The sequence below is a fragment of the Solanum tuberosum genome, unplaced genomic scaffold, assembly GCF_000226075.1.
Source record: "Solanum tuberosum cultivar DM 1-3 516 R44 unplaced genomic scaffold, SolTub_3.0 scf00058, whole genome shotgun sequence".
NCBI lineage: Eukaryota > Viridiplantae > Streptophyta > Magnoliopsida > Solanales > Solanaceae > Solanum > Solanum tuberosum.
In genome coordinates this window covers 1,813,861-1,833,213 of record NW_006238982.1, presented here as the reverse complement: position 1 = coordinate 1,833,213, position 19,353 = coordinate 1,813,861, and the positions used below count along the sequence as shown (strand labels likewise).

Here is a 19,353-nt window from a genome sequence, read left to right as displayed (position 1 = left end):
ATTTTTGGCATATCTAAAAATGATAATTACGAATGGATGACGTGATTTTTGTGGGATTTGTTAGTTTTCTAATAAATTCAAGTAGAAGGATGGAAATTGTTCACATTTTAATACTTGAATGATGTTTTCTGCTAAGAATTGATACTTTAAGAATGTAATTTAAGTTTGAGGTATAGTTTAAGGACGATTTTGGCCAAAAACTCTTTAATTAACATGTGGACTCAAGGGTCCACAAATTTATTTTAAAATAAATTATAAAAAATGCAACATTAAAACTCTATATTATTTAGGATGAGACAACAATATAAGGTAACTTGAAAGCAAATAGTAATTTTGGGCTTGTCCACAAGTTTTGGATAGATTCCTCTACTATGTAGATTGGGAGGAGTTCTTCAAGAACATTAGACAAATGGTTACGCCTAGAGTGACTTTGGACCATTGTCCTATTTTACTGCAATGTGGTGACTGGAAAAACAGAAACCCTACTTAAAGTTTGAAAAACTGGTAACTCGAGATAGATGGTTTGCAGGAACTAGTGCATAAATGGTGGAATGAATTTGAAGTAATGGGATTCCCTGACTATGTTTAGCGCCTGAAGCTAAGGATGCTGAAGAAGAAAATCATAGACTGGAGAAAACTAGCATGTGGTGAACTGGACACGAAGAAGAAACCTTTTAGCTGAATTGGCTGATATCAGTTTGGCTCAGGACACTAGGGCTCTAAATGAAGACAAAATGATGGTTAGAGCAATTGTCTTGGTTGAGCTCGAAAAATTTGCAAAGGAACCTGGTTCTTCCAACAATCTTTGTCAATTATCAAAATCAATTTCATCACAGCTCAACACTTTATTTATGACATCTCCACATTGTGGGAGGGTTCAACAGACCTAAGCAATACACAAGGCACTATATGCACATTCAAAATCTTCAGCTTAAATTTTCATTCTATGAACGAAAAACAACTAAGGAGTGAAGTTCTATAGTTAAAAACTAGACATAAAATGAATGGTACCACACTACCACTGCATAAAATTTAACGTTGAGAAATCTGAGATCCCCTCTTTGCTAAGAGAATTAAGTTAATGCCATAGAGAAAAGGCAAGACAAAGTTATGAAAGCAGCACTCTATTGGCAAAGAATGCGACCTTGAAGTAAGCTTTATTGTATTTCTGGATGTTCTACTCCAACTTAAGATGATAGTAGCAATATCTTCAGTGATCTTTTATTTATCTACAACAGCTCTGGTTTTGAGCAACTATGAGGAACAAAATTGTGCATCACCGGCTTCCACGTGTTGCAGGCGGGAGTGGTTGAACAGCAGCAAGAGGGTTCACTTGATAAGAGAATGCAAGTTGCCAGAAGTCAACCAAAGCCTTCTTCATAGATGACGCTTGTCTCTTAAGAACACTGTAATACAAAATGGGGAAAAGTCGGTGAGACAATAGGCCCACATATCACGTAATTGACAAACAATACATGTCTAACATAAGCCAAGTCCAAGTACGTAATAGCCTAGCATTTGTAAACTTAAATATGCCAGAAAAGATGGCAGAAAGAACCGATACAAAAACAATATGCTCAACTGGACATCTCCACATCATTCTATAATTTCATTAGGGTTTTGGATTGGCAACAAACTTAAAAGACAGATATAGGTGAGTTCTGACTATGGTATGAGATTCTCATAGACCCACAGGTATAACATGAAACACTGCTAGAGAGGCGCAGTTGCATCATGTGCTTGAATGAGGTTTACTTGCTACCTATGTGCATACGGCAACAAATCCAGGTGACTCTTAACTGATGTAACTAGTACAAGAGTTTATGCCCTTAACAGCAAAGGTTTCTCATGACTACGTGCAATACAAAAAGCTAGAATATAGAGCCAGCCCAATGGATTAATAGACTTATTTCAGATGCTAAACAATGTTTTATATCTTCTAAACCTGATTCCATTCCCTGACAAGTTAGTTCCAAAGATTTTTAATGGAAAACATCCTTGAAGTATATTCTAAGGGCTCGGTTGGCATCACTAATCCCGGGATCAGTTTTAGGATGAGTTTATCCCATGTTTGGTTGGGATAAAGCTGCTGGATAACTTATCCCGGGATTAGTTATTTCGGGATTGTAGTGCTATTTTTATCCCACATTCAGGGTGGATAACAATCCTTGGATAACTAATCTCAGGATAACTTGTTCCCAACCAAACGAGTCCTAAAGTTCATGTACATCCTTGATGTTTCTCAATTAACCAGAAACATCCTGATGTATTAAAAAAATTAGGCTAAACCCATCAGTGGCCCCCTAAAGTTGGCAGCAATTTTCACTTAGACACTTTAACTAGGTTTTGTTCATTTTAGACACCTCATGTGACATCACATTGTGTCATTTTGACACTTTTTTCACTAGCACATGTTGACTTCAAGTGCGTGTTAACCAAGCGCGTCCACGTGGATTTAGATGCCCAATTATATCATGCCAACTCATTAAAAGTCTATGATATTAAAGAGAAAAAATAAGAATTAAAATAGATGACAATAACCAATGAATAAATGACATGTGGTCTTTTTATCCCAAAAAATTAAATAAAATATTTGACAAATTTAAAGAAAAGTGCAACCCCCCCACAACTTCCCCAGTCATCTTCTCCATTGTATTACTCCATTTTTATTATATTTGAGCTTTATTTTTTCTGTCATAAACCCACACCCACACAATCTACTCTATCATATTCCTTCATTCCACACAGCCATCTTTCCCGTTTTATTCCTCTTTTTTCATGATTTTTTTCTGCCATATTCCCCATTCATTGCACCCTCACCTCCCATTTCTTCATTTGATATAGGGCTAAAAGGTGCAAATATATAACAACAATGGTTCATATTTTTAAGATTGCGTCTCTTTTTCTTTAATTTTGTGATATTTGTAGTTTAATTAGGGCTCAAGGTTAGTGAGATTAACATTTACATAGTAAAAATTGAGATTTTTTGGCCCCTACTTTAGGATTATTGTGGGTGAGCTTTACATGATTTGGGGTGTTGATATGGGTTCGATTTCTTGTTTCTTTTTGGGTCTATCTGAGTTTATAGTGCGAAATTTAAATTGAAATTATGATAACAAAAGATTTAACCTCCATTGAAGTACTTTAAGCTTTTTGAAATAATGGGAGAGATAGTGGCTATAAAATGGGAAAGAAGAAGAGAAAAAATAAAATAAAATAGACTAAATAAGTCCCTCACGCGTCAATAGTGAGTGTACAACACTCACTTTGCCATGTCAGCTGAAAGTGTCAAAATGACACAACGGAGCCTGACATGAGGTGTCTAAAATGAACAAAGCCTAGTAAAAGTGTCTAAGTGAAAATTGCTGCCAACTTTAGGGGGCCACCAATGGGTTAGGCCAAAAAATTAACAAATTTAATCCAGAGTCAACTTTTCATCCAAAAACTAACGGAAATTTCAAAAACACATGCATACCACATGATTCACCTATGTAAACTGAAAATATTCTTTCATCCCCATTTGAGTGTAGCTCTATCTTCTTACCTAAATCTGAGCAAAAAAGTAAGGGCAGAAGCCCATGCTTCTCAAGTATTTCTTTTTTCTCATACAGTCAATAATAATTTCGAGCAGTATACAGTCTAAAAAAACGTGAAGTCACTGGAAGCTAGCTAGTAGTCTATTTGATCAAGCTTTCTGAAAACCAAAATGTTTTTGCTTCAAAAAGGCACTTAAATATGTGTATTTTTTCTGTGGGATTGCATCTGCTAAATGTTCTCCATGATAGTTTATGCTTATCAGATTAGTTATATAGTTTGACTCCAGGAAGAAGATCACATTAATGAGCAAAAATTTGCAAAAAACATCGAGCATTAATAAAAAAATCAGTCAACTGGACTATTACAGTAGAAGACTTCTCTAGGCAAATAAAATAAAAAAAAGACAAAGGAATATCAGAAAATTGAAGTTTGAAAAGAGCTGACAAACTTTATTGATAATTTGGCAGCATTACTAGAGCAGTAATTTACAATGAGTTTAAGTTGAAACAGATGAACAGAAATAAGTTCTTTTTTGCACTTTGTACTGCCGATTTTTGCAGGCAAGTCAAGTCAAAGAATGCTCAAGTGAGTTAATAGATAGTAATACATTTTTATACTGAGGAATTCTTGTAAGAAGCAAGTTTTTTTTTTAAATTGGTAAAAGTTATGTTCATCAGCATTCAGGGCAATGCAGGCCACCTCCAAAATTTACAAAATAGTCATGGTTAGTTACAAGGAACCTATAAAATCCACTAATTGAATTTCTTCTTTTATATTCTATTCTTTACACCAAAAGCCTAAAGTAGTAATAACTTTCCATTTAATATTCTGTACAGAGCATTCTTTCCCTTGAAAGATCCTCTGATTTCTCTCCTTCCAGATAATCCAGCAACTCAGGAGGTCTGCTCTGTGCTCTGGCATGCTCCAGTTCATATCAGCTATACTGAAGAAGAGTTCTCACACTTGTGCAGTTACTTTGCGCTGAAGAAAAAGGTGCTTGCTGGTCTCAAGTGCCTTTTCGCATAGTGTACACCTAGAGGCAATGTTAATTCCCTTTTTCTGCATAGACTCATCTGTCAAGCAAGCTCTTTTAGCCACTAACCAAGTAAAGCACTTCACCTTTGGTGGAGACACGCTCTTCCAAATGGTATTCCAAGGGTCTGCTGCTATGCCTGAATTTTTAGCTAATCCCCATTTGTAAACTCTATTAGCAGAGAACATGCCATCGTTATGATGCCTCCATATCAATTTGTCTTCTTCCATGTTGGTCCCAGGGGATCCAGCAATCTTATTCAGCAAATCTATCACCCAGGTTATTTCCCAATCATTAAGCAACCTCCTAAAAAACAAGTTCCATCCTTGTGGTGACCACATTTCTTGTATGCTGCATTCAAGGTTTACACATATAGAGAAGAGTCCAGGAAATAAAGATTGTAAAGGTGCCATCGCCACACCAATCCTCTTTCCAGAAAGAGATTTTGTCCCCCCTTCCAATTTTGACCTTTGTGTTCGCCTTTGTCAACCAGAGATTTCTAATGGACCTCCAAACTCCAACTTCATAGGTGGTAATCACTTAATTTGTGCACCACTGCTCCTCCAGTCCATATTTTATGGGATATCACTCCATAAGGCCTGATTCTCTTGATTGTACCTCTAGAGCCACTTCATGATCAAGCTATCATTTTGTAATTTTAGGTCTCTCATTCCTGGACCACCATATCTTTTGCTTTGTTGTCCAGTAGCCCACTTCACCAAAGTGAAATTCTTCTCGATTTTGTTCCCTTGCCATAAGAAGTCCCTTCTTAGCTTGTCTAGAGTATTAACCACTTCCCCAGGGATAGGAAAAAGAGACATTAGATATGTTGGTAGGCAGTCCAGTACTGAATTGATCAATGAACTCTCCCTCCTAGAGATAGTTATTGTGATTTCCGTAAGGCTAGCTTGTTATCAGTTTTTTCAATCATCCCATCCCAATTGTGAAGTGTCTTGTGTATAGCACCTAATGGCATGCCTAAATAGATTGTGGGCATTTTCTCTATCTTGCATTTCATAGTATTTGCTAGTGTCTGTATCTCCTGATACTGGAAAAATGTTGCTCTTCCTCCAATTCACTCTCAGCCCTGAACATGCTTCAAAAACCACCAATATTACCCTAAGCTAACATATGCACTCTTGTACAGCTTCACAAAACACCAGTGTATCGTCTGCATATAATAGATGTGTCAATTCCATAACTTCATTGGCTGAGTCCTCTTATCCAGTTATTGATTGGAGCCTTTCGCATCAAACTTTTTTTTTTGAGAATGAGCCTTTCTCATCAAACTTTCCAGTCCCTCCATCGCAATAATCTATACTACCTTAAAAGCATGAACTCCAAAAAAGGAATGTTAAATTACTAAAATATCCCTCACTTAAAACTTAATTAGATTACGCAAATACCCCTCACTTAAAAAGAAACCCTCACTAAACACCCCTCGCACAACAAACACCTTTCCTGCAAATAGTCACCACTTTCACTGGATAGACGCCATGTTTCCCCTGCATCTGCCCAACGTCCAAAAAATCACCAACCAACACAACCTCTTGATATTACCCTATTTATATCGACCACATTCACAACACCGTCTCCCATTAGTAATTCAACTTTTGCAACACGCTCAAATGTACATCACTTTTCCTCCTCTTCTACAAGCGTTCTTTTTGTTTTACTCAAGAGTCAAGCCTTACATCTGCACTGTGTAATTAAGTTATCCTTCTTGCGCTGCTTTCGCAGACAATTATTGATCATCCATTGGCTAACACATTACAATATTGGACTCGGCTTTGAAATATTTCACTCCACATCAAAAGTTGTATGTTTCCACCGTGTTTATGTTTCCTGTAATGCTATTTTTTGAACTACTTTCAGCACATAACATTGCTAGAACCTACTTAATTATTCCTCTGTATTTTACTACTACTGCAGCACGGAATTAACATTGATATTCACTTTCCGCTATGCACCTCTAACCATCCAGATTCATCAAAAATGGCGACCGAAACCGAACTATCAAATCAGAGTGTCCCTATTAACAAGATACCAAAACACTCTGTAGATTGGGTGATGAGAGTATTAGTTATTCGAAACGGTTCTGTAATTTCGTACAAGAATTCGCGCCATAAAGGGACTTTCCAAACGGTAATATTAGTGGACGACGAGGTACACTTTTGCTTAACTTATATGTTATCGTTCCTATCTATTCCCCTTATTACTTCTCTAATGACATCACATGCCGCTTACATCAATACTAGGGGACAAAGTTGCAAGCAACACTATTTAACAAGCATATTGGCACATTGAAGGACTTTTTGAAGGCAAATAAAACTTACTACATTGCTAAAGGGCTGTTGGATCGGGTCAACTCCAATTACACTTCCGTGCACAAAGAGATTGAACTATCCATTACAGACAACACAATCATAAAGGAGAGTGCCCATACTGTTTCAACACACAACTTCATTGATGGTTTTGTATCTTTGGAACAGGCAGAGAAAATGCCAAATGGTGCCATATTCGGTAACTCTTCACACGACTTATTAGTAATTACCGTCAAGTACATAATACATATCACTAATTTACATGTCCTCTATTCAGACTTGCTTTGTGTGTTAGTTACGTTGAATCCCATCATTGTAAAAGGCGATAACAAAAGATGCGAAATTGTTGTTACAAATGAACTGTAAATTGTCATTCTTTGTTCTTCACCGTCCATATTATTTTCCAGTGCTTTCACAATACTCGTCTAATTGATAATCCAGCATGGAGCATACAACTGTTACTCTATGGGGAGGTTTTGCAGAAAACGATGGCCCATTTCATGAAAAGTTGAGAGATGACCAACCTATTCTAGGCTTATGTGACGTGAGAGTCTCAATCTACAAAGGTATAGACAACCTCTCCTATTTGCTAATTGTGAAAATTGCAAGTATATTTGTTGATTCCTCGATTAATATGTTGTTTCCAATGTAGGGACTTATGGGATATCTATTATACCCATGAGCAGTGTGTTGATCAATCCAACGTTTCAAAAAACACTAGATCTCCGCGCCTGGTACGGAACCTCATTTACTAATATGCTAGGCATTATTCATTTAACCCCACTGCCAGAACTTATGTTCAAACTATAATTGAACAACGTAGCCACGTTTTGTTTTTAGGGAAAACTAAATATCACCAGTCCTATCGAGTTAAAATGTAATCTAACAAATTTAAAACCCACAAACATTTCTTCAATTATGTGCTATAGTTAAATCACCTCTTATGATATGTAGGCGTGAAGTCATAAAGGCCGAAATGAAAGGTATCTCAACCACACCAAATAAGGTAATGAATAAAGCCACAGAAATTATGTTACCCAATATTATGGATGGCACGCTTGATGATACACAAGTACCTTCAAACCGACACTTTACCTATACACATAGGACCATTGTTTTTAAGCATCACAAGACAAGGCAACCACGTGCAACGCACGTGCGGTAAATCTAGTAAAATAAAAAGGGTGACAATGGGTCCCCTTGCCTAAGACCCCTTTCTGCTAGAAAATAACCTGCAGGTTTTCCATTTATCAAAATAGAGAACATGGTGGTTTTTATGCAAAATTCAATCCATTTGAGCCATCTAACCCCAAAACCCATCTGTCTAAGAGTGTTGATTAGATAGTTCCAATTTAGGTAACCATAGCCTTTTCTATGTCCAACTTGCACATCACCCCTGGCACATCATCTCTAATTCTGGTATCAATTAGTTCACTGGCAATAAGTGCAGCATCCATTATCTGTCTCCCTTTGACAAAAGCCATCTGATGATTGTTAATCAACCTACTCATCACCTTTTTTAATCTCTCAGACAATTGTTTAGCTCTTATTTTGTATACCTCTAATACAAGGCAAATAGGCCTGAAGTCTCTTAAGTCATTCACCCCCACCTTCTTTGGAATCAAGGCCACGAAAGTGACATTGAAGCTTTTTTCAAATTTCTGCATAGAGTGGAACCTATGGAAGGTTTGCATCAGATCTCCTTTTATTGTGTCCCAGAAAGCTTGGAAGAAAGCCATAGTGTACCCCTCTGTCCCAGGGGCTTTGCCTGCTGCACACATCTTAATCCCTTCCAGCACCTCCTCCTCTTCAAAAGCCCTTTCTAACCACTCTTGCTCTTCTAATGTTATGCCTTGTACATCTAGAATGTTGAGATTTCGTCTCCAACATTCATCTTCCTTGTACAGGTTTTGATAGAAAGCAACTATTGCATCCTTAATAGCAACAGGATCATTAGATTGTTCTCCATTTATCATTAATGAATCAATAGTGTTGAGTCTTTTGTGAGCTGTCTGTAAGGTTGATCGGGATAGAATTGAATGATTGAATAAAATTGAGCATGTGATTCTTCTCTAATATTTTTATGGAATTTGAGGAAGAAGATAGAGTGCTCAAATGGTGAGGAGAGGGCATATTCTATTTTTTCTGTTTCAAAAGCAAATCACGAGCATTGCATTTTTTATTTGTTTTTCACTTGAGTGTTTGGATGGAAAGTTAACTTTGGATCAAAGTTGTTTATTTTTCGATACATCACGAATGTTTCTTGTTAATAGAGATACATTAAGGATGTACTAGAACTTTAGGGTATACTTTAGGGATGTTTTCTGTTAAAAAGTCTAGGTTCAAATATGCATGTATCTTTATACACAACTTCACATAAGTGCCACACAGCCGCAGTAATCAAATATAATGTGCATTTCCATCCACTGTCTACAGTAAGTTGAATTTGACTTTGATCCAGCAAAAACAATAAATGAAAGATATCAGTTTTAGTTGTTTCAAGATAATGGAGGGAATTTGTCAATTTGATATGTCCACTAAATCATGTGCTAATACTATGCAAGTTAAGTTGATAAGGGAAAAACATCCTTCAGTGCACAAGTTGTGCACTAATTCGCTTTATCCTATACAGTGACCATGTCATGAGAAAATTTGGTAGATTTTACACAGTAATATGTGTCTCCCACAGCTATAAGATGAAGAAAATCATAATAAGAGTAAATTCTTCTTTATCTAGAAGAGAAGTGGCAGAGAGACTATATTACCTCCATAAAGAGGCTTGTTTTCTCCGCACGGTATAGTAAACAAGTGCCGCCAAAAACCCAAGAAAGATACTTCCATTTGATAAGACCAAGCGACTACTTCCAAACTTCAAAGTGACTGTACGAAACCACCACAATGGAGTTCTCCGTCTAGAGAACTCCAGAATTGATTGTTTCATGGTGTTCTCTCCCTTAGACTGGTCTCTGTGTTCCAAAATATTTGCTGTTCCATTGCATGATTTTTCTTCAATCAGGGAAGTGGAATCAGTTGTGCATTCATCTATTTGGAGCGGTAATGCTGAGGACTGCGAAGAGCTGACCAGCTTTAAAGTATTCATGGAGTGCAACTGCCTCAAAAGATCCTGGAAGACAGAGAAATAATTAGAAAATTCCCAAGCTATAAGTTACTCTGTCACAAAATAGCTAAACCACCAACGGCATATCAGAACACAACAAAGGTGTCTCAGTTAGACTGCATTGCCCAGTTTCTACAAGCATATTTCTCTTTCAACAAAGTTTAATCTCACAAAATTAGGGCGTATTAGACTATATATTCAACCATAAATCACCAAGGAACTTCAACTCATAGTGCTAAGAACCTCAAGAATATAGATTCCAACAACATACTTTTACAAGGAAAACAACACAGTTATTCCAATTGATGCCCTGCACAAGCAAAAATTAAAAGAGTGTAGGGGACAAAAGAAAAAAAAAATCACGTGAGACCATCATTTTAATTAAATGAAGCAAGAAAGATTATTGTTTACCTGCCTCTTCTCCTCAGGTAGAGGGAATTTCTCAACCCAAGAGATAGCAAGATCCAAATTTCCTAGAATCCTCCCCAAAAAGGTTATCACATAGAGCTCAATAATTTCCAGGTACTTATCAACTCCAAGGGAAATCTGATTACTAAATTCTTCCATGCTTGCAACAGAATAATACTTTCCATCAACATATCTCCACTTCGTAAGGAATTCCTCTAGAATTTCTTGAACTTCAGCAGAAGGGCCATCTGGTATCTGGAGACACACCCTAAAGAAGAAGTTTAGAGTCATTTCCATATCAAAGAAGGGAGCCTTTCTAAAAATGGCGAAGGAAAAGGAAGTTATGAGGAGCAACCTTGCAATGATAAGAACATTTCAAGCTCAGGAGAGGGATCATGAAACTTTTTTCTGTTTACTTTGGATACATGGGATACCGGGGAGTACATGAATTCAGATTCAGGATCTCAAAACCAAAAGAAACATGTCAAAGCAACGAGTGTGTCTCGATTTTTAAAGGCACTCTTATATTTTATGAATTATGCCATTAAAATAATTCATGTTATAGAAATCCAGTATGAAAAAAAGTGAACGATAAAGGAATTGCAGCATAAAATTGAGAATGGTAATTAAAGTTGTATTCCAACAACGACACCCAACCTTATTAAAAGGAAAAGAAATCATCTCACTAGACCACCAAGCTGAGAAACATCAAATTCACATTGATGATTATCTGTGCTAAAGGAAGATGTGCAATTATTAGGGAAATAGCATGTCGAAGAAATGAGGTACCCAGTAAGGAAAACTTGGGCAGGAATAGCAGTGACTGAACCAAATAGCATTTTCAGCTGCTTCAGTATTTCTGATGTCCTGTCAAACATCAAAACCATGTTAGTGTCAGAATTAAAGCACACTCGAAGAGTTTTTTTCTACGAAAGAAAGCAGCAGGATTACCACATCGAGAAACAGTAAAAGATGAGAAAGGACCAATAATACACATACATCAGAGCCACTCCATATAAGGCATTTCAGAGGTACTCATAAATCCAAGCAATATCAGAAATCAGAATACAGAAAATCAATATCCATCTACTAACAATGTTCAATAAGTGTGTTCTATAAGGAGGAAAACATTTATTTTCCAGTTTTCCCATGTTCGGTTGGTCAACACTTTTGGAAAGCATTTTCTCGAGGAAAACAAGTTCCTGAAAATTAGGAAAAAATGACTTCCCCAGTAGAAGAAAGGATAAAACAAGTTCACAAGTGGCATTCCATATTAGTTGTGTGCTCCCGCCCCCAATACACCTCATCTTCATCCCCAACCCCACCTCCCATAGTGTTATATACAAATGCTTTTAGTGTAAAAAATTCTTACATACCGAACACAAGAAAATAAGTAAGAAACCCTCTTATTTTCCTAAAAAACATTTTTCTTCCTACCTAACAGCCGAGACTCTTATCAATTCAACCCAGATGGAGACAAACAAATTCCTCTGCAGTACAGTTTGTAACAACTAATAATGAAGCAACTCTCAACTCTCAATGCTCAAGTAAGATTGTCATTTAACCCTAAAACTCAGGCAAACAATATTCTTAAAAGTCTTTGTAATAGAATAAGAAAATGCAGGTAATACATAAATGAATAGAAGTGGCATAAACAAGTACCTCCCCAGCTCTTTGTAGGACTGCACCAAAATCATGGCAGCTGATTCCAACATATCACCCAATTCGCAATTGTCTTCATTCGTTTTACCATTTTTCTCAATTAATTGCTCAATAATTGAGGAAGACAAAGTTGCTGCTTCTTGGAACATACAACACACCAGATAACTGCAAAATTGAACATGACAATTGGAAAACAATTTTGACCAAATTGTTGCATAGTGAATCAAGAATAAACCCAAAAAAGAAAATTCTTTGCTGGGTAATTATCCCCAAAAAAAGAAGAAAAAGTACCTTTCTGAAAGCTCAATTTCTTCCCAAGTCGGAAAAGATGATGCACCCTCCATAGCCATCTCTCTTCCGGGTAATCAAGCGTCCTGTTTGGGGCTATTTTTAAAAAAAAAATCAGTATTTGTTGTTTTGTAAGGTACACTCAGGTGCACACACAAAGATTTTTCTAATTTTTTTCCAACTCTTCTCACAATTTTATCCTCTATTCTGTTCTTTACACACTTTTACGAAAAAAATATATAGCCAGATGTGTTTCTAAAAGTTCTCTTAATAACCGTGGCTGGCCAAAAGCCTACAAGAAAATAAGGAGGAAACTAATCCAATATACAATCAAACCAACTAAGCCTCAACCCCAAACTAAATGGATTCAGCTCCAATTCCAGTACCGGAATATAAATGAACTTATTTACCAAAGGAGAATTCCTTCCAGCCAAAAATGAGAACTTAAGCATTGTTGAGAATCTTAAAAATGAAAATTAAGTTACAGAACCGAAAATACAAAAAATGCAGTTTTATAGCAAAACATACACAATTAAAGAGAAAGATACCCAAATAGCAAACCGCAATAAAAAAAAAATTACTTGGAGAAACAAAATGTAGGGCTTTAAAGTGAGAGCTTACTCGCTAGCTACAAAACATCAACTTACATGATCTGATCAAAATTCTAGACGAAAACCTCAATATTCCAATTTTAATTTTCTCTATACCTAGTGATACCTCTATACAAACAAAAAAAAAACTCATACACACAGCCAGAGACAAAACTGAAGATTCAAGAGAAAATAATCAATTCTGGTAGAAGAAATTCGAGAAAAAATGAGTAAACTTACCAGATGTTGTTTGTTTGGTGATCGGTGATCGGTGATCGGAGGAAGGAAGAAGGCAATAAGAGGCTTGTAGTTTCGTAAGGTACACTCAGATGCGCACACAAAGATGTTTGTGTATTTGTTGGGAGGGTCATTTCAAATGGGTCACGAGTGTGCGATTCTAATTTAGTTGATGGAAAATTAAAAAAAATTAGTTAATTTTAAAAGGAAAAATAATATTTGTACCAAAAAAGTAAAATTATTTACAAGCTCATGTCTCATTACATTTATACTTTTTTTTTATAATTGAGGGGAAAACTATTCATACCAAGTTTGTCTCATTTGTTGGCTTCTTCTCCAAGCTACTTTCTACGTGAAACTATTCACTCCAATTTTGCCTCCTTTCCTACCTTCTTCTTCTTCCCCAAGCTACCTTCTACGTGTATTCCATTGATGGATAACATTACAATTTTAGTGCAGCACAAAGAAAAAAGAAAGCACATATGGAAAGGAAAATCAAGAAGCATTAAATTTTTTCTACTACTCAAAGTTTCTCAAGCGCTTTGTTATACTTTCCTAGTTTTTATCTTTTACACCAATGTTTGTCATGCTTTCTTCTTTATTCACTATATGTCATCTCCTTATCTCAATAGCCTCATACACAAATTACGATGCTGCTCAGGATATTTTATTACAAAATCAATTATTAATCGATGGCGAGACTTTAGTTTCATCCAACTAGAAGTTTGAATTAGGTATGGTGGTATCAAAAAAGAAAAAACAGGTCTTCACTGAAAACACTACTCAATTACTCTTTGATACTATTAGAGTATATATATACTCTGGTGGTATCAAGGAGAAAGAGGTAGTGATTCAGTGAAAACTAGCTAAACTGATACTTGATACCACCAGAGTATGTAAGAAGAAAAGTCAGTTCTTCACTGAAAACACTACTCAATTACTCCTTGATACCACCAGAATATATATATTATGATGGCATCAAGTAGGAAGAGATAGTGATTTAATGAAAAAACTAGCTAAATTGATACTTGATACCATTGGAGTATAAATATACTCTGGTGGTATCAAAGAAGAAAAAACAGTTCTTTACTGAAAACACTACTCAATTACTCCTTGATACCATTAGAGTAAACATATACTCTAGTGGTATCAAAGAGGAAGAGGTAGTGATTTAGTGAAAACTAGCTAAATTGATATTGGCACACTCTAGTGGTATTAAAAAAGAAAAACAATTCTTCAAAACACTACTCAATTACTCTTTGATAACACCAGAGTATATATACTCTGATGGTATCAAGGAGTAAGAGGTAGTAATTCAGCGAAAACTAGTTACATTGATACTTGATATATAAACCTTACCCGACCACTATCTTAGAAGCGGCAAAGTTGTTTCCAATTGACCCTCGACTAAAGGAAAAACAAGCTCGAAAAAGAAATAACAGAAGTACAAGAAACATAAGATAATAACAAAAAATAATAGATAGTAACAAAACAGAAATTACAATACAATAATCGAGGTTCATGAAACAATAGAGAGCAACAGAAATCAAAGGACAAGAAACTACCAAAGCAATACTATGACTACTAAGATAATATTATGCAGTGTAAGACATCAATATAAAAGGTAATGATTCTTTAACATAAACAATATTTGGACTGTAATTCTTCTATTGAAACTAATCAAATAATTTATCACGGTTTTTGCATATGAACGTTTTACATATCACACAGACAAATTGTTTAAGAAGTATGATCAAAGTCACTAAAACACTTCGTTTAACATACAAAATGGATGTTTAAGTTTTTCAGGAAATCTAGGACAAAACCATTATGTAGATTAATAAAATTTGATCCAAGGAGTCAAAACAAACTTTAAAATGACCTGATGCACACTTTATTACTCCATATTATTCGAAGTAAAATACATAACTATTGTCCGTCCACATCAAGAGCACAATTTGGATTCTGAACTTGTTGCCAAGCACCTTTATTTGATATTAGACCATTGATACAGGTAAAAGGAATTTAAACTTTAGGCCTAGGGAAAGCTATACTGCTCGAACTCTTCAAAAATGTCACCAGTTGCGTGTCCAGCACGGGTGAAACAACAACAATTTAGAAAAGTCAAGTAACATAGAAAAGGGCTATCAAACCCTCTACAACAATGACTGCCTCCATCTGAGCAAGTTGGGAGGTCGGATATAAGAGTTTTGAATAATCATGTCGTTTCATTTAAGTATATTTCATTCCGAAATGAGTACTAATCCTCTACACTGGAAAAAAAAATAAACTTAGCTTCAAGAATACTCTGAGGCAGAGGCAGAGCTACAAGCTTGTCCACAGATTGAACAAAATGAAGTAGCTTTGGCCCAAAACTCAATAAGTTGTCTTTTCTAGAATCCAGAACTCATAACCTCAAAATCCTAACTTCGCCTCTACTCAACAGATGATCATTTTAAAGTGCAAAATGTTATATGAAGATTACTATATCTGTAAGTGGATGATGTTGAAGAATCAAATCCTTTACAACTTCATTCTTGCTAAAAGAACTTGATTCATGTTTTCACCAATCTAGTAAAAATGGAATTATTCTATAAAAGAGGAAAAAAGTAAGGCAATACAGAATTCTATCAATTTATCAAACATGTTCCACTATCAATGAAGTCTATGACAAACTATACTTCGACATGTAAGTAGGACTTATCTTTGAAAAATGAAAGTAAAGAACAACCTGGTGAAGAATAGCTGGCGCTCCAATTTCTCTTGATGTTTAGCCAGTGAGCATACAACGTCCAAGGCCTCTAGTGGTATGTACTCTGGTCTCTAGATATGCCAGCTTGATGAAGATTCAGGAAATATCAATGCAGCTGAAATTGCAGCATTAACAAGCTCCACTAATTTAGTAAGAAATTGACGATAATGGCATTAAAAGGATTATCTTTTTCGAGTCTGAGAAAAATAGGTAATCCGAAGAGAAAGGGGAGCGGTAAAAAAAATCAAGCCAAAGCTTGATCAACACTTTCAAGCTAGATACATTTATTTCTATTTTCAAACATGCATGAGCAAATTACCTTGGGTTAATGATATATATGCAGTTAAAGAGAAATACTAGTGCTGGTGTGCCCGTACTGAGCACGGGCCCAATCTGGAGCAAACAATAGAAAAGAGAAATCAAATAGATAAAAAGAGGCTGAGGAAGAGGATCGCCAACAGAGTATAATGAGAAAATTTGATGAAATATAATATCCTCATTCATCTATTTGTGTAATTAATAGACACTGCTCTTTTTATTTGGCATTACAGAGGGAGTACTTTTTTTCCAAATGAGGTTGAGATGCATGATCAAACAACTAAGCAGATCAACTCAATTTCATCATCTTCCTACTAACATTTTTTCTTACTAATGCAAAGCTTGATTAATGATAGAATGATTATCCTTGGAAATGCCTTAAAAGAAGTTGTGATCATTTTTCAAAACCCAGTAAAATTAGTCACAAAAATATGACTGATGCACGCGAGTATAAAGATCCAAGGGAAGCAAACTCACACAAACTATGTTTAAAATGTGAAGAAGCATCATAACAAACTATCAAATTGTGAGAATATTCATCAAGTCTTTCTTATTCTTTTCAATCCTTAAAAGGGGAACATAATTACTACTCTCTCCAGGGAAAACAGTTGTCGGAAATGGTCAGCTAAACGGAGATGATACTTCATGAGAAATTAATTCCTCTTCCTCCGCCATTTCACAAAGATCAATTTATATGTTCTTCTCATTATCTTGACGCAATCCATTGAATTTTTTTTTATACAAAGGAGTGACTACACACCCTCACAAGTCAAAGAAATTTGTGAAGATATGCCACTGAAGCTATAGCAGAAGATTTCAGGAACAAGAGGTTAATTCTGTACTTGAGCAAAAGGAGCAGTCTATCTTGATGACCCAAAAACTATCAATAGCGCAGTCTATCTTTAGGACTGCTTTCTTTCATGTCAGCGTAAACACTTCATAAAGTAGCGATGAACACTTAGTTGAGGGTCATCACAAAGAAGCACCCACTTAGAATATTTACAATTGTGGGATTAGAATAATAAGAGAAAAGAAGCAGAATTGGATGGAGTTTAAAGATGAAAATAAGAGTGACGCTTTCCTAGGGAATAAGATATACCTTTTTTAGCATTTAGTAATGGAAATCAACTCATACATCGGTAAAATGCTCCCAGCTGAAGGGGACTTCATTACCAAATTCGAACTTGAGATGTTGGTTAAGAGAGGAGAGAACCACCCCTTCCTTCAGTGGTTATTTTGCATCTGCAACTATGAAGAACCATTAACCACAACCTTGATACCTATGCATGTCTTGACTATTTATATGAACTTGGCAGTGGTTTGCTTGAGAATCTTTACTAACATGATCCATATTAATCCATATACTAAACTAAAATAAATGAAATGGTAAATTCACTAAACTTTTTGGGTAGTAATACAACAGTGAGAACACACATGATTTATCCACATCTACACAAAGAAATGAAAATAATCAATTGAGATTTGTCCTACATGAAAATATGAGAAGATCACCTTCTAGGTTGTGCTTCTATAAACATAAAGTTTCTAACTTCTTTTTATATGAGGAATTGATGGTGGTGTTCGGACCAATTTGCACGCACCTCGACTATTTCCAAGTACTATTACCTCCCGCCAGCATAGTAAATAACAACAAACACTCTAACTTTATTGAGTATTAATTCAACATTGTATAATTATTTTGCATCCATATTATACCACGAATTCTTTGACATGAATATTGCCCTCAAGGACGTGTACAAGAAGGTCTTTGATTAAAAGTGGAGACTAAAATTGTAATTCAAAAGGTTTCAGTAAATACATGCTTAGCATAACGAACTCATACCATCTAAATATCTTCTCATCTTCACAATTAAGAAGATCATGTCTTCTTTCTAGGTAAAAGCCAAAAGAAAATGCTTTAGTCTAAAGTGTTTAACTTTCAAGAAATACAATAATCCATCTACACCAAAACAAAAAGTAAATTTAATTCTCGAGTACAAGGAATTTGGAGACAGGGGAAAAACTTAATAAAAATCAAGCAGAAAAAGGCCAGCACAACATTAAAGTTGTACATCTCGTAAAATCAAACAAATGAAATGCTTACAGGCAGGCCTAAAGTGATAACATCAGCCTATGACCATCATCATTACTCGTCTTTCAGAACCCTCCTAAATTCCCTATTTGGCTTCGAATTCTAATATTGAAACTTGTGGTGATATTCAAATCCAAAAACAAAATTAACGTAGTCCAGAAATAGCTATACTTTCTTTTCGGGCAATTTCACGAACACCTTTTATGCAAGTACGGATGTTGTACCTAATATAACAAACTCTTAATCTATTGTTACTTACCTACCTTGAAACAGATGACATTTAAGATTAAATCATATCTTGAAAGAGCTGAAACTGATGAAATTTAAGATTAACCCATGAAAATATATGCAATACAGTAACCTAAATTCATGGAAAATTCAAAACATCTCGAATTAGAAATTAACACAATCTTAAACCTAACTAACATTAAAAAGGACAAATAAAAAGGAAAAAACAGAGGGGAAACTTACCTGTAAACTAGGCAAGAAAGAGCAGTAGGAGTTTAGGGAGAAAAAAGTATTCTTGAAGACTTGCGATGTTAAGGAGGAGACTGCTTCTAACCACAGCAATGTGAAATAAGTAGCAGAAGTGAGGGCCATTAAATAAGTTAAATCAGATAGTTCAACCTTTTATTCACAAAGTACAAAAGGCAACAACAGATAAAAATACCAAAAATATCCTTAAAGCATCTGGTTTAGCTAAGTTTTTTTTACTTTAAAAAAAAAAGTACAACCTAAAATGCATTATTGTACAAGAATAACACTGCTAAAAATAATGGAAAACCCTAAAATACCCCTAACCTAGAGTAAACAAACAGCTAACTGTCCTTTATATATAAGGAGTAAAGTAATATATATAGGGAAAATGGTCTGAAAAATACTTCAACTTTGATCGAAATTGCTGTTATGATACCAAACTTTATGGAGAACATTTTATCCCTACATTATTTAATAGTATATTTTAAAGGTATATATGTGTCCACGTGGACACGTT

The 19,353-nt window shown here is 35.4% G+C and overlaps 1 protein-coding gene across 7 annotated transcripts; it reads right to left on the bottom strand.

Moving 5' to 3' along the window:
- Window positions 1-912: 912 nt before the first annotated feature.
- On the bottom strand, window positions 913-18,939 carry LOC102591758 (uncharacterized). Of its 7 annotated transcripts, XM_015307442.1 has the most exons (12): window positions 18,831-18,939; window positions 17,367-17,515; window positions 15,929-16,064; window positions 14,557-14,604; window positions 13,505-13,612; window positions 13,201-13,357; window positions 12,374-12,466; window positions 12,083-12,247; window positions 11,210-11,287; window positions 10,424-10,688; window positions 9,660-10,018; window positions 913-1,406 (listed from the first exon to the last, which is right to left on the bottom strand). In XM_015307442.1, exons 7-12 carry the CDS (start codon window positions 12,430-12,432, stop codon window positions 1,277-1,279), a joined length of 1,056 nt encoding a protein of 351 aa, XP_015162928.1. In that variant the 5' UTR covers window positions 12,433-12,466; window positions 13,201-13,357; window positions 13,505-13,612; window positions 14,557-14,604; window positions 15,929-16,064; window positions 17,367-17,515; window positions 18,831-18,939; the 3' UTR covers window positions 913-1,276. The 7 variants fall into 7 exon arrangements, with proteins under 7 accessions (XP_015162928.1, XP_015162929.1, XP_006344571.1 ...); XM_015307443.1 differs by lacking the exon at window positions 14,557-14,604; XM_006344509.2 differs by lacking the exons at window positions 13,201-13,357; window positions 13,505-13,612; window positions 14,557-14,604.
- Between the last annotated feature and the right edge of the window lie 414 nt (window positions 18,940-19,353).